The sequence below is a fragment of the Motacilla alba genome, chromosome 5, assembly GCF_015832195.1.
Source record: "Motacilla alba alba isolate MOTALB_02 chromosome 5, Motacilla_alba_V1.0_pri, whole genome shotgun sequence".
Classification (NCBI taxonomy): domain Eukaryota; kingdom Metazoa; phylum Chordata; class Aves; order Passeriformes; family Motacillidae; genus Motacilla; species Motacilla alba.
In genome coordinates, this window is record NC_052020.1 from 55688286 (window position 1) to 55705360 (window position 17075).

At 45.7% G+C, this 17075-nt stretch overlaps 1 protein-coding gene across 1 annotated transcript in view; it reads left to right on the forward strand.

Moving 5' to 3' along the window:
* The first annotated feature begins 15740 nt into the window (after window positions 1–15740).
* Window positions 15741–17075, forward strand: part of KCNH5 (potassium voltage-gated channel subfamily H member 5) — a 159522-nt gene continuing 158187 nt past the window's right edge. Inside the window, exon 1 of the mRNA XM_038138200.1 lies at window positions 15741–15813. Coding sequence (XP_037994128.1) covers window positions 15741–15813 — 73 coding nt within the window. The remainder of the gene's footprint in view (window positions 15814–17075) is intronic.

The window sequence follows — 17075 nt, forward strand, 5'->3', positions numbered from 1 at the left end:
ATGGCCCAGGCAGGATCGTGTGCTGTGTTTGACGTGCTGGTCCCTAAGAGCCTGGAAAAAATTAAGAAATTTGAGATGTCCTGCAGGAATATGGAAGACATCATGTGCCTTGGAGCTTGGTGAATTTCCAGCAAAATTTACTTTTGCTCCAGATTCATACTAATTCCTCAAAATCTGCCAGTTGAACACTCTTAGCTAAGAAAACTGGGGGAAATTGAAAATCAGGGTAGACCAGAGGCACCCTTGCACACAGGGTCTGAATAGAGAAAAGAATAGTTTTAGGTATCCCTGAGAACCTGGGGAAAATGTCTCCACAATGCAAAGCAGCTGTGAAAAGCCAAGAACATTACGGAAGCTGTGTTAACAAGGGAATAGGGAGTAATACAGAAAGTCCAGAGGCTTGACAAATTAATCAGAGCTGGGCAGCAGTTTAAGAAACCTCACAAGGATATAAACCAGAGCTGCTCAAGTGATTTCCACCAAGAGCTGCTGGATAGATGTAAGCACTGCAAGGGGTTGGGTTGTTTAACTTCCAGAGGGATCTCAGGTTATTCAGGAGTGCTGGGGAGAGGGAGGAGGATTGGCAGCACCAAAGCAAAACCAGGGGTGATGCTCTGGGGGAGGTGTGAGACACAGAGCTCCTGTCTGCAGGGCACAGAGGGGACAGAGAGGGATTGGATCACGTGGGGACATGGACAAGGGGGAATGGCTTTAAGATGAAGGAAAACAGATTTGGATTTTATATTAAATTCTTCCCTGTGAGGGTGCTGAGGCACTGGCACAGGCTGCCCAGAGAAGCTGTGCAACACTCATCCCTGGGAGTGTAAAAGGCCAATTTAGATGGGGTTTTGAACGACCTGGTCTAGTGGAGGGTGTCCTTGCCCATGGCAGGGGATTGGAATGAGATGATCTTTAAGGTCCCTTCCAACCCAAACCACTCTGTGATTCTGTGATTTATTTCTTTATTTATTTATTGTGGGCTGAAACGGGATTCAGGACATAAGAAGCTGCAGGATTTGAGAAATAAACTAGCAGACAAAGTAAGAAAAAACAGAGAAGATCTGAATAAAAAGAATTTCAGGCAGTATTTTCTACACTGAGTCTCTGTGCAGACTGCACAATATAGGATTAGTAAATCTTATTCATTAAAAGCAGAATTGTGTTATTTAATTTCCAATTAATATCCTCCTAGGCAAAGACAACAGAGTAACTGGAGACAGACCTGCTCATGCTGCAGGTCAAATTGCTTTTATCTCCTTTAAGGGTGTTCCTTACTGATGCAGCTCCTTGTTCTTCTGTCTGCTTATGCCAGCTCACAGATCACCACAGTATATTCACATTTCTAAAATGCATAATGCTTTGCCTGAAACCTTCTTAAAATTGGCCTTGGGTAAAGATCATCTTCAGATCCTGATCACTATTACTCGTGATATGGAACATTAAAGAGGGGAGTGTTCTTTTCCCTGTGCAAAAGCATCATATCCTTGGGTGAGTTTGGTGGTTCACTCCTTTGCAGTGCTGCTCTCTGAATCCACTGTGTTTATTTGTTCTGAACCTGCTCCACCCTTGGAAGGGGCAGGTGGAGGAGGTAAGTGCAAGAAGAGGAGCTTAAGAGGCAAGAGATCAGGGTCAAAAGGAGGAAAAAGGAGAGGGGTGAGAAGAAGCATGAAGTAGAGGGAGAAAGAAAAGGCTGCAAAAGGAGGGAAAGGCACAGATACTCTGAGCTGGGAGGATGTCAGTGGCTGAGATGGAGCCATTGGAGCCTGGCAGAGGACCCAGCACTGAGCCTGAAGTGCAGGGCACAGGGAATCTGCAGAGCCTGTGATCTGAACCATCAAGTGCATCCAGCTGTCTTCTGCTCAGCTCATGGGACTGGGCTTGGGCATCACCTGGAAGGAGGCTGAAATCATGGAAACACTTTGGTGTCAGGAATTGATGTAACCAGGACAAAAGAATGGTTTAGAAGAGGCAGGCAGTTTTGCTTCACAGCACAGATAATTCTGATTGTATTATGTTTTCTGGTTTTGTTGGCAAATATCTGACAGCATGAGACAAAAAATGACTTTTAACTTATTGTTTTCTCTAAGGAAAGCATTATTTTTTAAAGATCTCCCCATTAAATCTGCATATACTTGGAGCCTGAAGAAAACAATCTGATGGAGCAAGGGGATGGAAGAGCAGAAAATCTATTTGCTAAGTCCTGCAATGGAGAATATATATTTTAATGCAAAACACTGATGGCAAGGGAAGCTTTAGACAGCTTCAAAGCAAAAGCATCCAGGCAGGCAGTCCTGCAGGACTTCAAAACCTTGTGTGGAGACAAAGCTTTTTGTATATCAGAGCTTGAAATTCAAATCAAGCAGAGATCAAGCCAAGCCAACTTTGAGCATTTTGCATTTCACTTGATGTCCTTAAAGGCTGCAAGAGTTCCTTTATCATTTTCTTGCATCACATGCCATTTTCAGTGCTGTTTTGCAGGAGTTTCTTTGCTCCTTTTCCTCCAGTTTCCTTGAGTGGTTACACAGATTTGTAGTGTATCACATGTGTTTTTTAAAGCTTTTGTTCAGCTGGATTCCCCTTCCCTCCCTTCAACCTCAAAGGCAGATTTACAGGAATCTTTCAGAGATATGACACTGCATTATTTTAAAAGCTTTGCTCTTCTTATCTTCATGGCCTTGGAGGTCACAAAGAACTACATGTGAGGATGAGCATCAGGCTCCCCAGCAGGGAATAAAGTCAGATTGGATTGCAAAAAACACTTTAACACATAAATCCAGATACTCTTTGCAGTGTCTCCCCTCTCTCCTATCACTGATGAGATTTCTTGAGTTTATTTAAAAGAAGACAGGAGGGGAAAGTGCCAGGAAGAGCAAAAATATCCCCAAACCTTTTTCAAAGAACCTGAAATAACATCCAAATAATGCTGGTAACAAGAGTGGCTCAGTTAAGATATTTTATGACAAAAGCAGCAAAGGAATGTTGTTGCCTAACTGCTGATAGGGTTTATATTTCATTAATGAATATCCAAAAAATCATCTCATGTAGAATGTTTTCAAACTAAGGGCAGAGAGGAAATTACTTTTGCTTTTGTTGAAGGAGCAACTGGATATTGGAAAATTCTTACAGGCTTTGCTGGATTTGATTCAGAGAAATGCTTGCAGCTTGGTTCTCCATTGCCTGTGTTTTATACTGTAATTTCAGCCATGCTGTCTTTCTCCATGTGCTGCTGCAATTAAGGAACCTGGGTCTTTTATAACTTACAGCTCATCTGTGCCAGAGATGGGGAACTGGGAGACTTTGGGTATGAAACTCAGGTTTGCCCACATCCAGAGACAACTGAGATGGCTGAAGGGTTGCCCCCTCAAATCTTGGCTCCCAGGGTGCAATACCAAAACCTGCACCAGCTGCCTCCTGATCTGCTGGATGAGACCCAGGTGGCTGAATTAGCACCAGCCCACCCTCTGCCTGGGACAAAGAATGAAAATGGGACAAATCAGCCTGGCTTTGTCAGTGACACAGTGCCCCTGCAGGGCACCGAGGGGCTGGGTGGCACCTGGGGGGCTCCCAGGCTCCCACTCTGGGTCCCTGGGGATTTCAGCATCCCTGCAGTGCGTGGGTGCCACTGGCAGCCTGGCAGGGAGTGAGGAGAGGGGCTTGAGAAAAGCTGTGCCCAGCCAGGTGTGCAGGGCTGGGGCAGGCAGAAACAGCTCTGCAGTGATTTAAGCAAGACAAAGGAGCAGTGCTGGTTTTGGCTGTGCCTGCTGTGGCTGAGGGAGATGAGCTTCATTTGGCCAGCAGACACAAAATATCTCCTCGTGTTCCTCTGCATTTCAGGGCTCTGTCTTTCCATAGAGAGTTCAGTTTGTCTCTCTTGCTCCTAACCCTGCTATCACTGGCATGCTTTTCATCTGAAGACAGAAATTAGGCTGTCCTACAAGGAGAGGAGCTACTCCAGGAGCTGAGCTGAGGGAATGGAGTGGGATTAAGGGGCAATGGTTTCAAAGTGAGAGAGGGCTGGCTTAGATTAGATATTAGGAGGAATTTCTGGACTGTGAGGGTGATGAGGCACTGGGACAGGTTTCCCAGAGCAGCTGCGGATGCCCCATCCCTGGAAATGTTCAAGGCCAGGCTGGATGGGGCTTTGAGCAGCTTGGTCTGGTGGAAGGTGTAGGGACACCTTCCACGGCAGAGGATTTGGAATAGATGATCTTTAATCTCCTTTCCACCCCAAACCATTCTGTGATTCTGTGACACTGACAGTCCCTTCAGCTCTGAACAGCTGCTCCATCAGTGTGGTGGACACCAGCTGTGTCCCCAGGAGGAAGCTGCTCCTGCAGACCCCCAGCCCTGGCCTTCCTTTCTCTGAGGAACCCTGGAGCCTGTTGCATCACAGGCTCAAACAAGAGGGGGTGGCACAGGAATCCTCACAAATGTAACAACCTCAGTGGCAGCATTTGGTGCCATGATCTAGTTGAGGTCTTGGAACATGGGTTGGACTCGATGATCTTAAATGTCTCTTCCAACCTAGAAATTCTGTGATTTTTGTGATTCTGTGATTTGCAGTAAAATGTGAGAGGATGGTAATCAGAGTGTGCCTCCCATTCTGATGCTATTTCCAGGTGAGGACAAGAGGATGGTCTTTCATTTTGCTCTGCTGCATAGGTCTGAGCTGTTTGTTGCTTCCATAACCTTAAAGGTCTTTTCCATCTGGAATGGCTCTGTGATTCCATACTGACTGGTTTCTTTCTGAGGGACAAGGTGCTCAGCCAGCTCTGGAGGGTTGGTCCAGCATCTCCTCTGGGATGTCTCTGCCAGGTAGGAGGGACAGGGAGTGTTCAGCTGTGGCTGGCAGAGGTTCTTGCTGAAAGGCAGAGGTACAGAAAGGGATACAAGCAGCCTCCAGTCACTCACAGGAGTGATTCCTGCCTCTGAAGACGTTGGCTCTTACTGCTCCTGAGATCAGAGCTAGCAGAAGTCTCTCAGCATCTTCTGCTGTGAAGAGTCAGGTGAGCCACTGTGCTCAACATTCACTCAACAGAAAAAGTGCTGTTGGCTGGAGGAATTTTGGTAAAAAGCCCTTCCCTTAATTTTGTGTATTTTTGTTTAATTGTTTCTAAGACTTTTTTCAAAGAAGGGTAATTCCAAATGTAGGTAAAATTGACTACAGAACACACACCCAGCTGGAGATGCTGTTAGTTTTCAGTTTGGAGGCCTCCTCAGAAACCAGTGAAATGTGTTGTGGAAAAGCCAAAAACCCCAAGTAATTCTGGCTTTAAACACCTGACCCACAATTAGCATTTTGCCTTTTTCTAGCAGGTAACACAGAAGCCCCAGGCTGTATGACTGCTGGTTATTTAGTCAGGAGAGCAGGAGACTCAGGGGGGACCTTGCTGTTCTCTACAGCTCCCTGCAAGGAGGCCGTGGCCAGGTGGGAGTTGGTCTCTTCTCCAGGTGACAAGTGGAAATGGCCTCAAGCTGTGCCAGGGGAGGTTTAGATTGGATATTAGGAATAGTTTTGTTGCTGAAGGGGTGTCAAGCATTGGAGCAGGCTGCCTAGGGCAGTGGTGGAGTCACCATCCCTGGAGGGATTTGAGAGATGTGGAGATGTGGCATTTGGGGACATGGTTTCATGGTGGGTTTGGCAGTGCTGGGTTAAAAGCTGGGCTCAGTGATCTCAGAGGTGTTTTTCGACCCTGATGATTCTATGAATCAATTATTCTGCAATTTCCATGTGCCGTGATTGAGGACAGGATATTGCAGAGCACTCTGATGGTATGGGCTGGCTTTGTAGATACAGAAACAATTTATATACCAGAATGTGACTCTGTGCCTGTGAGGGAGGAGAGGAATTAATTCAGGTGAATCTGGAGCATAATCTCTGTGCCCATGCAAAGCCTTAAATGTTCCGTGGGATGCTTTAGTCAGCAGGAGGAGATGAGGAGTCCCCGTGGGCACAGGCGAGGGTTTAAGCTGGGTATAACCAACAGGGGGCATTAGGTTTATGCTTATTAAATGTGTATGTCTACTCCTAGCAGAGAAAAATCTCGGAGTCGTTTGATTGAAAACAGCAGGATGTGAATCTTGTACCCTATAAAAGATGCAGGATTTTTTTTTTTGTTGTTTTTTTCCCCAGAAGATTTAGTAACTGTATAAGTCTGATTTTCTTTAGGTCTAGCCTGTATCTATTCTGAGACAGAGATAAGCGAGATAGATGAAATTAACCATCAGATGATTTTTGCATGATTTGCAGCTCAAAAAGCACTTGAAAAATAGAAGTGTTTCTAGTACAAATTTGTTTGTATTGATAATTCCCAGTTTTCTAACCAGAAATTAACGTAAGGCTGCAATTATATCTTTCTGATGGAAATGAGATTCAGCAGTGCACAGTCAACTGCTGCCCTTAATTCTGGAGAAATCCTTGCCCTGAATTATTTGATTACTGAATGCAAAGGACTCCAGTGAGGCAGTGAGGAGCTACAGGGCAAGCACAAATTGTGGTCTTTGGAAATGAAAGTAATATTTATTCCAGAGATAATTATTATGGCTACTCATACTCCTGTACATGGCACTATTCATATACACATTCCTTTTATATTTGTATTTTGTATTCACAGCACTGGCTGTAGGAGCAGCATTTTCCTCTTCACACATGAAGTGGAAAGCTGTAGCCTGCTCTGCACTCCTGTCATACCCCGGCAGCTGGAAAACTTATTTTAGTGAGGTGATTTCTACAACTTGTAATTAACTTGAACTGGATTTGAAAACATGGAAATAGATAAAGGAATTAGATGTCAAATAGTTAGGGGATAAAGCTGTGACCTGCTTTCATGAAGCAACGTCAAAACAAATTATTGTCCTAAGTGTTCAGATGCTCTGTTTCAATAAGTTGATTTAACTACCTGCCTGATGTTAAAATGGGCTTTACACCACCTAATAACTTCTTCCAAAGTAAAGTAAAAGTTAGGATTTTGAAGTAAAGAAATTATCAGCCTCCAGCAGTTGCAGGCTTTTTGCCTGGGATACTCTCAGCAACTCTTGTTCCCCCGCTGTCAGAGAAGAGAAATTCTAATGGATCAGTGGCACACAGTAACTCCTTTCCCCTGAGCCCTCTTTAAAGCCCTCTCATAAAAAAAAAAAGAAAAAAAAAACCCAAACCAAAACAAACAAAAAAAGAAACAAAACAAAAAAAAAAAAAAGCAAGATGAGCTTGGTTCATTTTTATCCAGCAAGAAGCTGTTTGGAGGGAGGGTTGGATCCACTTAATCAGCGGCTTGACTCTGGGGGACACCACATTCAAAGACTTTTTTCCACAGTCCAGATGTGCTGCAGGCAGTTCAAGGTCTGTAGGCTTCAGGCTGGTCACCCACTAACAACAGAAAAGTGTGTTTTATCTTTTTATCTTACCCTGTTTGTAAACACAAGGGAAGGAGCCAGATCACCTAGAAAGATTTTTTTTTTTGTTTGTTTGTTTTGAAAGTTGCTTGGTCAATGCTCTGGCACATCCTTCCTTCTCACTGAGCAGAATTTTGTGTCCCCTAATACTTAACTCAGGCTGAGCAGCGTTTTAAACAGGATCCCATCTGCTGGGCCAGTTTGTGTTAGTGAAGAGTGGTGTTACTCTGTGTATCCAACAGAACAGCAAATTAGGGACACCTTTCCCATGCTAATCAATTAGTCACATAAGATGCTCCTGCTTTCCAAAGAAGTGCTGGAGTACCAGCTGTGTGACTTGTTATGAAAGGTCTGTGTGTCAGCAGATTCTGCCTCTATGTTGTGTTTTTCTGCAGAGCCAGCAGCAAATCCTAATAAAACTTAATGTGAGAAAACATTGCCAGTGAGGTGATAGGTGGAGATTAACTGCACTAAAAGGAGGCAATTCCATGCTAAGTCTTTTTTAACTTCTCTGAAGAGTCACTATTATAAACATACCAATTTAAGGGCTTCTTTCTGCTCCCGTGAAAATCAATATGACAACTCACACTGAATTAATCTAAAAAAGAAAAAGCAGCCAGCCAGCTGCTCATCCTACACTTGGACAGCTACACTTTCTGGCTTTCCAGTAACACAAGTTCTAACAAGTATGTTTAAACTCAAAATTAGCCCCATGCTGAGCTCTAATGACAATTTCTAAAAAAAAAAAAAAAAAAAATTGCAATTGAGGTAAGCTCTGATGCAAGTAATTTCCTTCTCAAAGATAATTTTTATAAACAAGTGTATATAAATAAGTTTAAAATTGGAAAAAAATCCCCAACAACTTGTTCTTAACTGCATCACTGTTATTATAACATATTCCCCCAAACATATAAAACACTTAGGTTGCCTGCATTAGAAGCAAATGTTGTATTTAACACCTTTTTCTGGTGTCTGGGTTTTTAGGTACCTTTAAGTTGGGTTTAAGTTCCAGGATATTTAATGCCACCCATTTATGTCCATCCTTCAGCTGCCAGAAAGTCTTGAGATTTTCTAGTGTACTTGAGGCACAATCCCCAGGCTCTCAGAGGTGTCCCTGTAACATAAAATGGGGTGAACACAGTGGTCTTTTAGTTCTGGGCAAGCTTTTTTTCTGCAGCTCCTGCTGGTTTCAGAAGAAGCCCCAAAACTGGCACGATTCTCACATGGAGAAGGGTCCAGAAGAGGTGTCAGATGTGGAAATAATCTGTACCACCTCTGGGGAGGTAAATGAAGTGTCTCCTTGGCCACAGGCACCCGTCATGACTGAGTGCTCTGTCCCCCTTCCTGCCGGTGCAGCTTCCCACCTGTGTGCTACCACCTGTGGAAGGACACAAATATTCACCATCTGAAGAAATAAAAAAAGAGCCATGATGAAAACTGGATCCCCAGATCCTCAAGTCGCAGGACCAGGGGCTCTCAGCTTGCCCTTCTTTAGCAAAGAAAATGTCTGCACTTTGGAATGCCCCAAAAAGCCTGTAAACCTGGTCAGAGCACAGCCTATGAAGCAAGTCATGTCTTGGAGTCTGCAGGAAGCTGGAAAAACAGCTCTGATGCAGAAAATGGCTCCATTCTCCAGCAGGGTGCTTGCTCTCCTCTCATCTCCCACGTGTGGCCGTGGCTCCAGAAGAGTGGGGGTTATTTGCTGCTGCTCCTTTCACCCTCCCCCAGTTCCCCTGTGTGCTGGGATTGTGACCTTTGGGGTGAAGGAGGGGTGTAATGTTATCTGGGGCTTTTATCAGACTTAATCCAGGCTATTATCTACTCCTGCCTGAAAAAAACATCCCTTTCTGCTACTAGGGCAGCATTTATTCTGAGTTCCCTGCTCCTGTGGTACTCAGGATTTATTGCAAGTAGTCCAAAGACTCCCCAAAATATGGAACTCTGGAGCCAAGAGCAGGTTTTTTTTTAACTGTATTGCAAACTGTACCCAGGAAGGACCTGTGAGCCTCTGCAGTCCTTGCTTCTGTCATGGATTTCCTCAGAGCATGCCTGCAAGGATGATTTTGGGGTAAAATCTAGGATTAGTGAAAAAGGCCAAGAGAAGCAGAATGAGCTTTTGTGACATGTTCTTAGATGGACACTGCTTTAAATGCAAAATGCTTCTTCTAAGAGAAACCAGTGGATTGTTTCCAATTCTTAATCTTTTCTGTGATGATTCAGCTATTGGCAAAAAAAAGCTGAAGGGTATGATGTTGAAGCACTGTCATCCCATCTTCTCATGATTGTTATTTAATATATTACCTGTTCAGGGTAAAAATATTTTCCCCTTAAAAAAAACCCAACAAAAACAACAACCTCCCCCCCACAAAAAACCCCACCAAAATAAAAAAAAAAACCACCCCACAAAAAACCCCAAAACACCCAAACCAAACCAAAAAACAGCCATCCAACAACAAAAACAAAAACCCAAAACAACAGCAAGAAGAAAAAGGCATGAGTCCATTTTTCTTGGTCCTCTGTAATTAATGCAGTGATTTATCTCTGTAAAAGTTGCCAATAAATTATTGGTTGCTATCAACCTATTTCTCAGGATGAAACCCTGGGAGAGGAAGTTGCCATGGACTCACCAGAGCCCCCGGTGATTAATGTGGGTGCTGACATTTGCTGTCCTTATGATGGAAGAACATTTCCTGCCCTTATTCCATATGTATTTCTGACTACTCAACACCAACCGTTTACTTTTCACATCTGACTCTGACTGTGATTTACCCTTGCTTTAACGTTGCTTCCTGGGCATCTGCAAGCTGCCATCCTGTGGCACTGGTCATCCTGGGGCTTTAGGTTAAATCAGAGGACTCTTCTCTCCTTTCCAAGCAGGAGTTTGAGATTTCCACCTCTTCTCTCCTGAAAGGTCCTGAAGACATGAAAACTTTCACTCTTATCCCTGTATGCTCCCCTAGCCACAAATGTGCCGCAGCACGTGTCAGAATTTCCTTTCAGGGTTAGAATTGTGAGCTCTGTACCCTTGAAAACGAGGGACTTCCTTCCTTTCTTCCAGGGAGAAAGTGCACAGGAGCCTTGGTTTGGACCCTGCAGCACCTGCCTGATGCTGTGATAATGGACTTTGAAAGTTTTGATGCTGTTCAATTCTAGGTGTTATTTTAGGTCATTTCAGAAGCTTTAATGGCTCCCTGTTTCTGCACAGCTGGACTCATGATAACTGAAGCACAGACCTTGCAGGTGAGGGAATATGAAAAACAACATTAATAAAATGATAATGTGTCAAAGGCTCTTTTCCCAAGTGTCTGATTCTGGCTTAAGAAAAGGCTGTGGAAAAGAAAAATTTGGTTTCTAGGCACTCCAAAGGGAGGCAATGGCCATATATAATGGCTGGGTTGCTTCTGCCCTTATGTCTGTGCATTGCAACACAGTCTTCAGTTACATTCCCCACAATATTTCATGTATGTGTGTATGTAAACCTCCCCCACTGACTTCTGACTCGTGTGCAGCTTTGGCCTGTGTGCCCACTAGAGAAAATGAAAGCTATGAAATAAGGTAAGGCTATAAAAAGTGTCATGCTAAAAGCAAGAAGGAGCTGTTACTGTTAAATCTCCTGTTAAACAGGGATCTTCCATGAAGCTGTGCAAGTCATTCCAGCCTAGGCTCTCCCATTGCCCATTCCTCCTCTATTTTTCATAAGTTCCTGGGGAATGCAGAGGTTGTGATGTGAAGTGCTTTGCTCTCACAGCTGTAACCAAAGCCTCCAGACACTGAATGCACAAACTTCTGCTGAACTGGGACTCCTCTGCTAAAGGATCCTGGCTGTCTCAAGTTGGACACTGTGATTTCCCTGATTTTGACCTTAATCTTCCTGTGCCCCAGTTTCCTGTCTGATCCTGGTATGACGAGGTAGAATGCAGAAGATATTCAATGGTGCCTACAAAGCACCAGCAGATTAGTGATGAGCACCACACACACAAAAAATTAATCATGCCATACTTGAGCAGAGGTTGGCTGGGGTCCCAGGAAGGTGGCACAGGGCCATGTTGAATGAGAAGTGTAAAAGGGAAAGGCTTAGCCATTATCCATGCACTGAGCCATCCTCAGTGCATCCCAGGTGCAGGATACACAGGGAGCCTTAATTCTCCCTAATTCCTGTGTGCTTGACTCAGCTGAATGCTGTTGCTTCCCTTAAGTTCTGCATTCCTTTGCTTTGCACTGCCAAAGCGACTGAGGGACAGGAGATTCATAACCTCCAGGTCTAGCTGTCCAGACTTAACTTGCCCAACACAACAGAGAATAAAGAATTCTCATCGGTGCCAAATTAGAATCCAGAGAGTACTTTAGGACTGAGGTTTCATCAATACTTTCCATCAATTTTTATACCAAAAGCAGTGACTTTTGTGAAGTTTTTATTGATTTCCTGTCTGCCAAAGTGCTTTTTCAAATTTGTAATGGGGTAAGAAGCAAAACCCCTCAAAACAGGGAAGGAAAGAAACTGCAACTTTTTATTTTTAGGAAAGAAACAGCAATTTATTTCCTCCCTCTCTCTATTTTTGTCACCTAAATATTTTTTTCTGGTATTATCAGCTGCTGCTATAAGCAGAGATATTTCCTCCTTTTTGAAGGCTACTGTCTGAAGGCAATGCAGAAATGCAGATCTGATGCTATCCCTTCAGCAACTTTGAGACTCAGATTCCACCTTAATGGTGAGCAGGATGGTGGGTTCAGAGGTGGACTCAGAGATGCTGCTTTGCTTCCTGCAGATTTCTGACAAACACCCCCACAGTTCTTGGGTAATGTTTCTGGAGTCAGTAAAAAAAAAACCCTGACCTTATAGTCATCCCTGTGGAGGAGAAAAATTTGCAGTATGAGCTCCTCTGTTGTCCCACCCCAGTATCTGACAACAGATGTACTTCACTCATAGATAAAGATTTATTAACGGTCTAATGCCTCTTAGCAGAAAAGTCTCTTCTGTCACATTCTTGGGTGCAGATTTTTTGCCTTCAAGGAGAAAACTCTACCTGCTTTTCCACCATTTAACATCCTTCAAATGTCTGTCTCTGGCATTTGTTTTCCACTTGAGCTGTTGTTACAGTAATACATGCAGGTCATTGGAAATCAAACAGTGCTAATTTGGAGCCCATATGTACAAATCACATTGCTCATAACCAAAGCCCACAGACATCCTGATGGTGGTTTTTAGAATGGGAAGTCTTCTGTGTGCACCTGGGGTAGCAAACAGCTCTGAGCCTTGCCAAGGGTATCCCACGACTCAGCTCTGCTCACAACATTTTTAGACCTACACGGGTGAGTCTCACTGGGTCCCCAGGGTGGTCCCAGGGAACCTGACTCACCTTGTTACACACAGCACTGAGAGCAAAGGAGATGTGGATCTGTTCAGCAGCTCGGATGTGCCAATGACTCAGGCTGTTGGATTGGATCAGTGCCTGACCTGTTTATGCTGCTCTGTGTCTCCCTCCTCTCCTAGGAGCCCTGGGAGCGATGATTCTTCAATTCATAAATTCACAGAAGACACATTTAAAGCTCTGTGCTGTGAATAAGAACCAGTTCTGAAATGTTTAATAGTCCCTGAAGTAAAATAACCCTCTCCTGTAGGTTTAGATTCCAAGGGTCAGCTCTTCACCACGTGCAGCTGAACTTCATAGTGTGTGCTGTCTCCCCTTGCTGAGGGAGCTCGGTGCTTGCCCACTGCTGGGTGGATTTGGGGTATTGTGCCTTTTGTAGAAATACCAGAAAAGAGGGAAGTCACCCTGAGCAGGTGCTTCAAATTTCAGAAGAAAGGAAATGGTGAAGCAGAAGAGGAAGGAATCGTGATTATTTCTACTCTGGTACAGCGATGTGCTCATTCCCTTTCTGCCTTTTTCCTTTTAGGAAAGGAAAACTCGTTTCTTCCCTTAAAGAAACAAAGTTTGCAAGCCAGGAAGAAAGAACTAGGAATGCTGTGATCACCCATCAGGAATGTTGTTACATTTAGCTTAAACTACTTTTTTTTTTTTTTTAATGTTTTAACAATTAATTAATTCCTTGAAATTGAAACTGTTTTGACTTACCTATTCTGGAAAAAAAAAGGCATTTTGAATCACAGTGGGTTTTCTGCCCCACTTGAGAACAGCAGGTTGAGACTGGGGTATTTTTGATGTGGAAAGGAGCTGCCTAGTTGTCTTTTTCTTGCTTATACTGACCTCAAACCTTTCTGACAGTTTCCTGCGTGGTGGCTCGATGCTGTTTCCAAGGACAATTTGAAGATTCCCAAAAGAAGACAAGAGTCTCTCTGCAGTTCCCAGTTTGCTTTCTTTGTCAGACTCTTCTTTTCAAGGTTATCTTTAGCCTCGTCCAGCCTTCCAGGAAAAGAAAAGAAGTGTCCTCTGGGGTTTTTTGCAACCTTGGTATAGAAGCATCCCACCACATCTTGCCATTTCTATCTGACATCTGTGACATTTAAAGATATGTTTTTGGAGCTTGTCCCTCTCCATAACCTATTGTTTAATTAGTGCTACTGGAAATACAGCAACAGAACTTAAAAACGAGGGATCTGAAGTTGAGGAGATGGAGCAGGGAGGATGGAATGACTCTTGGGCATGAAAGTTTAGTGGAAAGAGTGAAGAAGGGCTTGATGAAAAGGGGCGTGGGAGGGCAAGTAGCAAGTCTAAGTTTCAAAATGAGGTTGGGAAATGAGTAGAAAAATTCAGATTGGTTGGGAGGGAGGGAATTGGGGAGCAGAGGTCCTGGAAGTGCTGTCCAGACAGATCAGTCACACATTTGCCTGCGCACAGCTGGGTTAGGTGAGCTACAGCTCCCTCGAAACAAAGTTGTTGCCTTCCACCATCCAATTACCAGGAGAAAATTTTCCCTGCACCTCGGGGCAGCGCTCAGCAGGAGCATCTTTTAAATACTCTACTCTGAGGAAAGCCCTGAAGATGCCAGACCTGGGAGGAAAACAGGAATGTTTGACAAATCGGGTGTGGTTCACATCTCAAACTTGTTTTCTGTCAGCGTTCCCAACTGAGCTGCTCCTGATTTGCATTTGTTTAAATGAAAGGAAAAGCAGATATTTTCCAGGGACAGCAGCAGTGGCACCCAGGAAAGTGCTGCTCCAGCAACAGCTCCTGGTGTGGTAGAGATTTCAAACTTTGGGCCGTGGAGTGCAGGTGACCTCAGTGTGCCTTGCTGGACCAAGACTGAAGCACAGGAAGGAGCAGGTGTTGCAAGCAGAATGAAAAAAATAAATAAATTGATTTTTCCACAGTGGAATGATGTCCTTTGGGAGAAGCACTGCTGCTTGTGCCAACCAGGGCAGGAGCGTGCAGCACAACGGGATATGCTCTGCAGAAAACACTGATTTTCCTTGTCTTATTCCTTCTACGATCCTTTCCTGTCTGCAGCAGCATGCAAAATTAGCAGAGGCAGAAGCAGTAGGTCGAGAAATTCCTTCCAGGATTTTACTGTCCATGGCTTTAAAAAATACTGTGCTAGTCAAGAGACGGCTGGAGGGAGGACGGCGGCTGGGTCAGGAACAGGGCAAGGCGTACCCGGGAACTCGGGTGTGGCGGCTCCCGGCACTGACTCACCTGCTCCTCTGGGGCTCCGGCGCGGCAGAGCCTGGTCCCTGAGTACGAGGAGAAAAGAGCTCTCCAGCCCCAAATCCGCCTCGCTCGGAGAGTGGGGGGAATCCTCCAAGAAATATCTTGATGCCTTCGGGCAAGGCTAGTGGCATTTAACACGTTACGTTGCACTTTGCGTTTATCTTTTGCGGGCAAAGCGCGGCCGCTTTCCAGTGTTCCACAAGCACTCCTGGGTGTTTTCCCTCAAACCCCACAAACAACACAGTGTACACAAACACAACAAAACAATGTAGATTTGAACAGAACAACCACAAACAAAACAATGTAGAGATGCAAACCCAGGGGGTTTGCGTGAGTTTCGCTCAGGGCAGAACTTCGCAGGGGACCAGCGACGGGGCGGGGGGGATGCTCGGGGGATGCTCGGCTCCGCGCGGTGCCTCCCGCATCCTCCCCATCCTCCTCATCCCCGGGCGTCCTCCCCCGTCCCCCCCCATCCCCGGGCGTCCCCCGGCCCGGCGGGGCGGGCGCGCAGGCGCAGGGGGGGCGGGCGCGGCGCTGGGTGCGCGGAGCGCGGCGCGGCCCCAGACCGCGCTGCAGCCGCCGCGGGGGCGCCACTACCATGAGCGGCCGCGGCCGCCCCTGCGCGACTCACGGGCACCGGGCGCTGCCGCCGCCGCCGCCGCCGCCGCCGGCCCCCCCCCGCCGCCGCCGCCGCCGCCGCTGCCGCCGCGCACCCCCGGCCCCCGAGCCCGGCGCTGCAGGATGCCGGGGGGCAAGAGAGGGCTGGTGGCACCGCAGAACACCTTCCTGGAGAACATCGTCCGGCGCTCCAGCGGTGAGAGATTTCCCCCGTCATGCGTCCATCCGTCCATCCATCCATCCATCCATCCATCCATCCATCCATCCATCCATCCATCCATCCATCCATCCATCCATCCATCCATCCCTCCGTCCCTCCGGCATCTCGCCCCGGCGTTGCCGCGCTGGTGGGTCCGTGCCAAAGCGGTGCCTTCAAGGAACGGGATCCGCTCGCCCCCTCCGGAGCATCCCCTCGCGGTCCTTACCCTGTCTCCCCGCACTTCTTACATCGCAATCGCTACTGCCAATTCGAACCTTCTTCTGTTTTATGAGACAATAAATTGTCATCCTCTCCACTCACCGGGTCTTTTTTTTTTTTCCTTTCCCCTTTTTCTTGTTCTTTAGTTTTGCAATAATTAGGACTTGCAACTATTTCCATTCAGGGGGTTCAAAGTTTTTTTTGCAATTCTGTGGCACTTTAAAGTCTGTGGCGAAGGTGCCGGGAAAGCGGTGAGGGAGTGCCTGTGGTTTGGATGATGACAATCCTGTGGCTGAGCAAATGGCTAAAGAACTGTCTGCACTTGGTCATTTACGGCTCCTCTGTTAGGTGAATATTTACAGGGCTAGTTCAGGACTGTGGCATCTAGTTATTCCTTGCTGCCAGAGTTAATTTCACCTTTTCTAGTGCAAAGCCCTGATCAAGAGCACTGTACACAGCTCCATTAAAGTTACGATGTGTTTGCAGCCCACTGTCTCTTTGGGTGTGCTGGTGTCGATGCTGCTTTAGGCAAGTCCTGTGCTAGTTACATTCATTTTTAATGTAGTTTTTGCACTGGCATAGAACTACTGAGACATAGGAATGTTTGCACAAATGTAGGAGAGCTGGGCTTTGGGTTTTGCTGAAAGATAACTCCTTGGTCAGCCCAAGTTTAGGGTGATGCTGCCATGGGGAAGCACTGTTTTGCCAGTGTACACCTGGGGACAGGAGTGGGAAAGGTGAGCAGAGCATAGAGAAGACTTGCTGCATTTAGTAATAATCAAGACACCAATGGGTTGTGAAATTATGCTGAAAAACATTCCTTTCCACCTTTCCATATTGCACAGTGCTGGATGTACCGCGCAGTCACACCAGCATGGTCTGGTGTGCTGGCTGGGAGTGGATTTTGACTGCAGGTAGTGAATTGGTGATTCCTGGATTTTCCTCATGAGCAGGAGTGGGATGAGGAGTTGTAATTTGTTTTAAAATGTTGTTTGTTAAAATGCCAGCTTTGTATTAGGCTGTTTTTGGGGGGCTTCCTC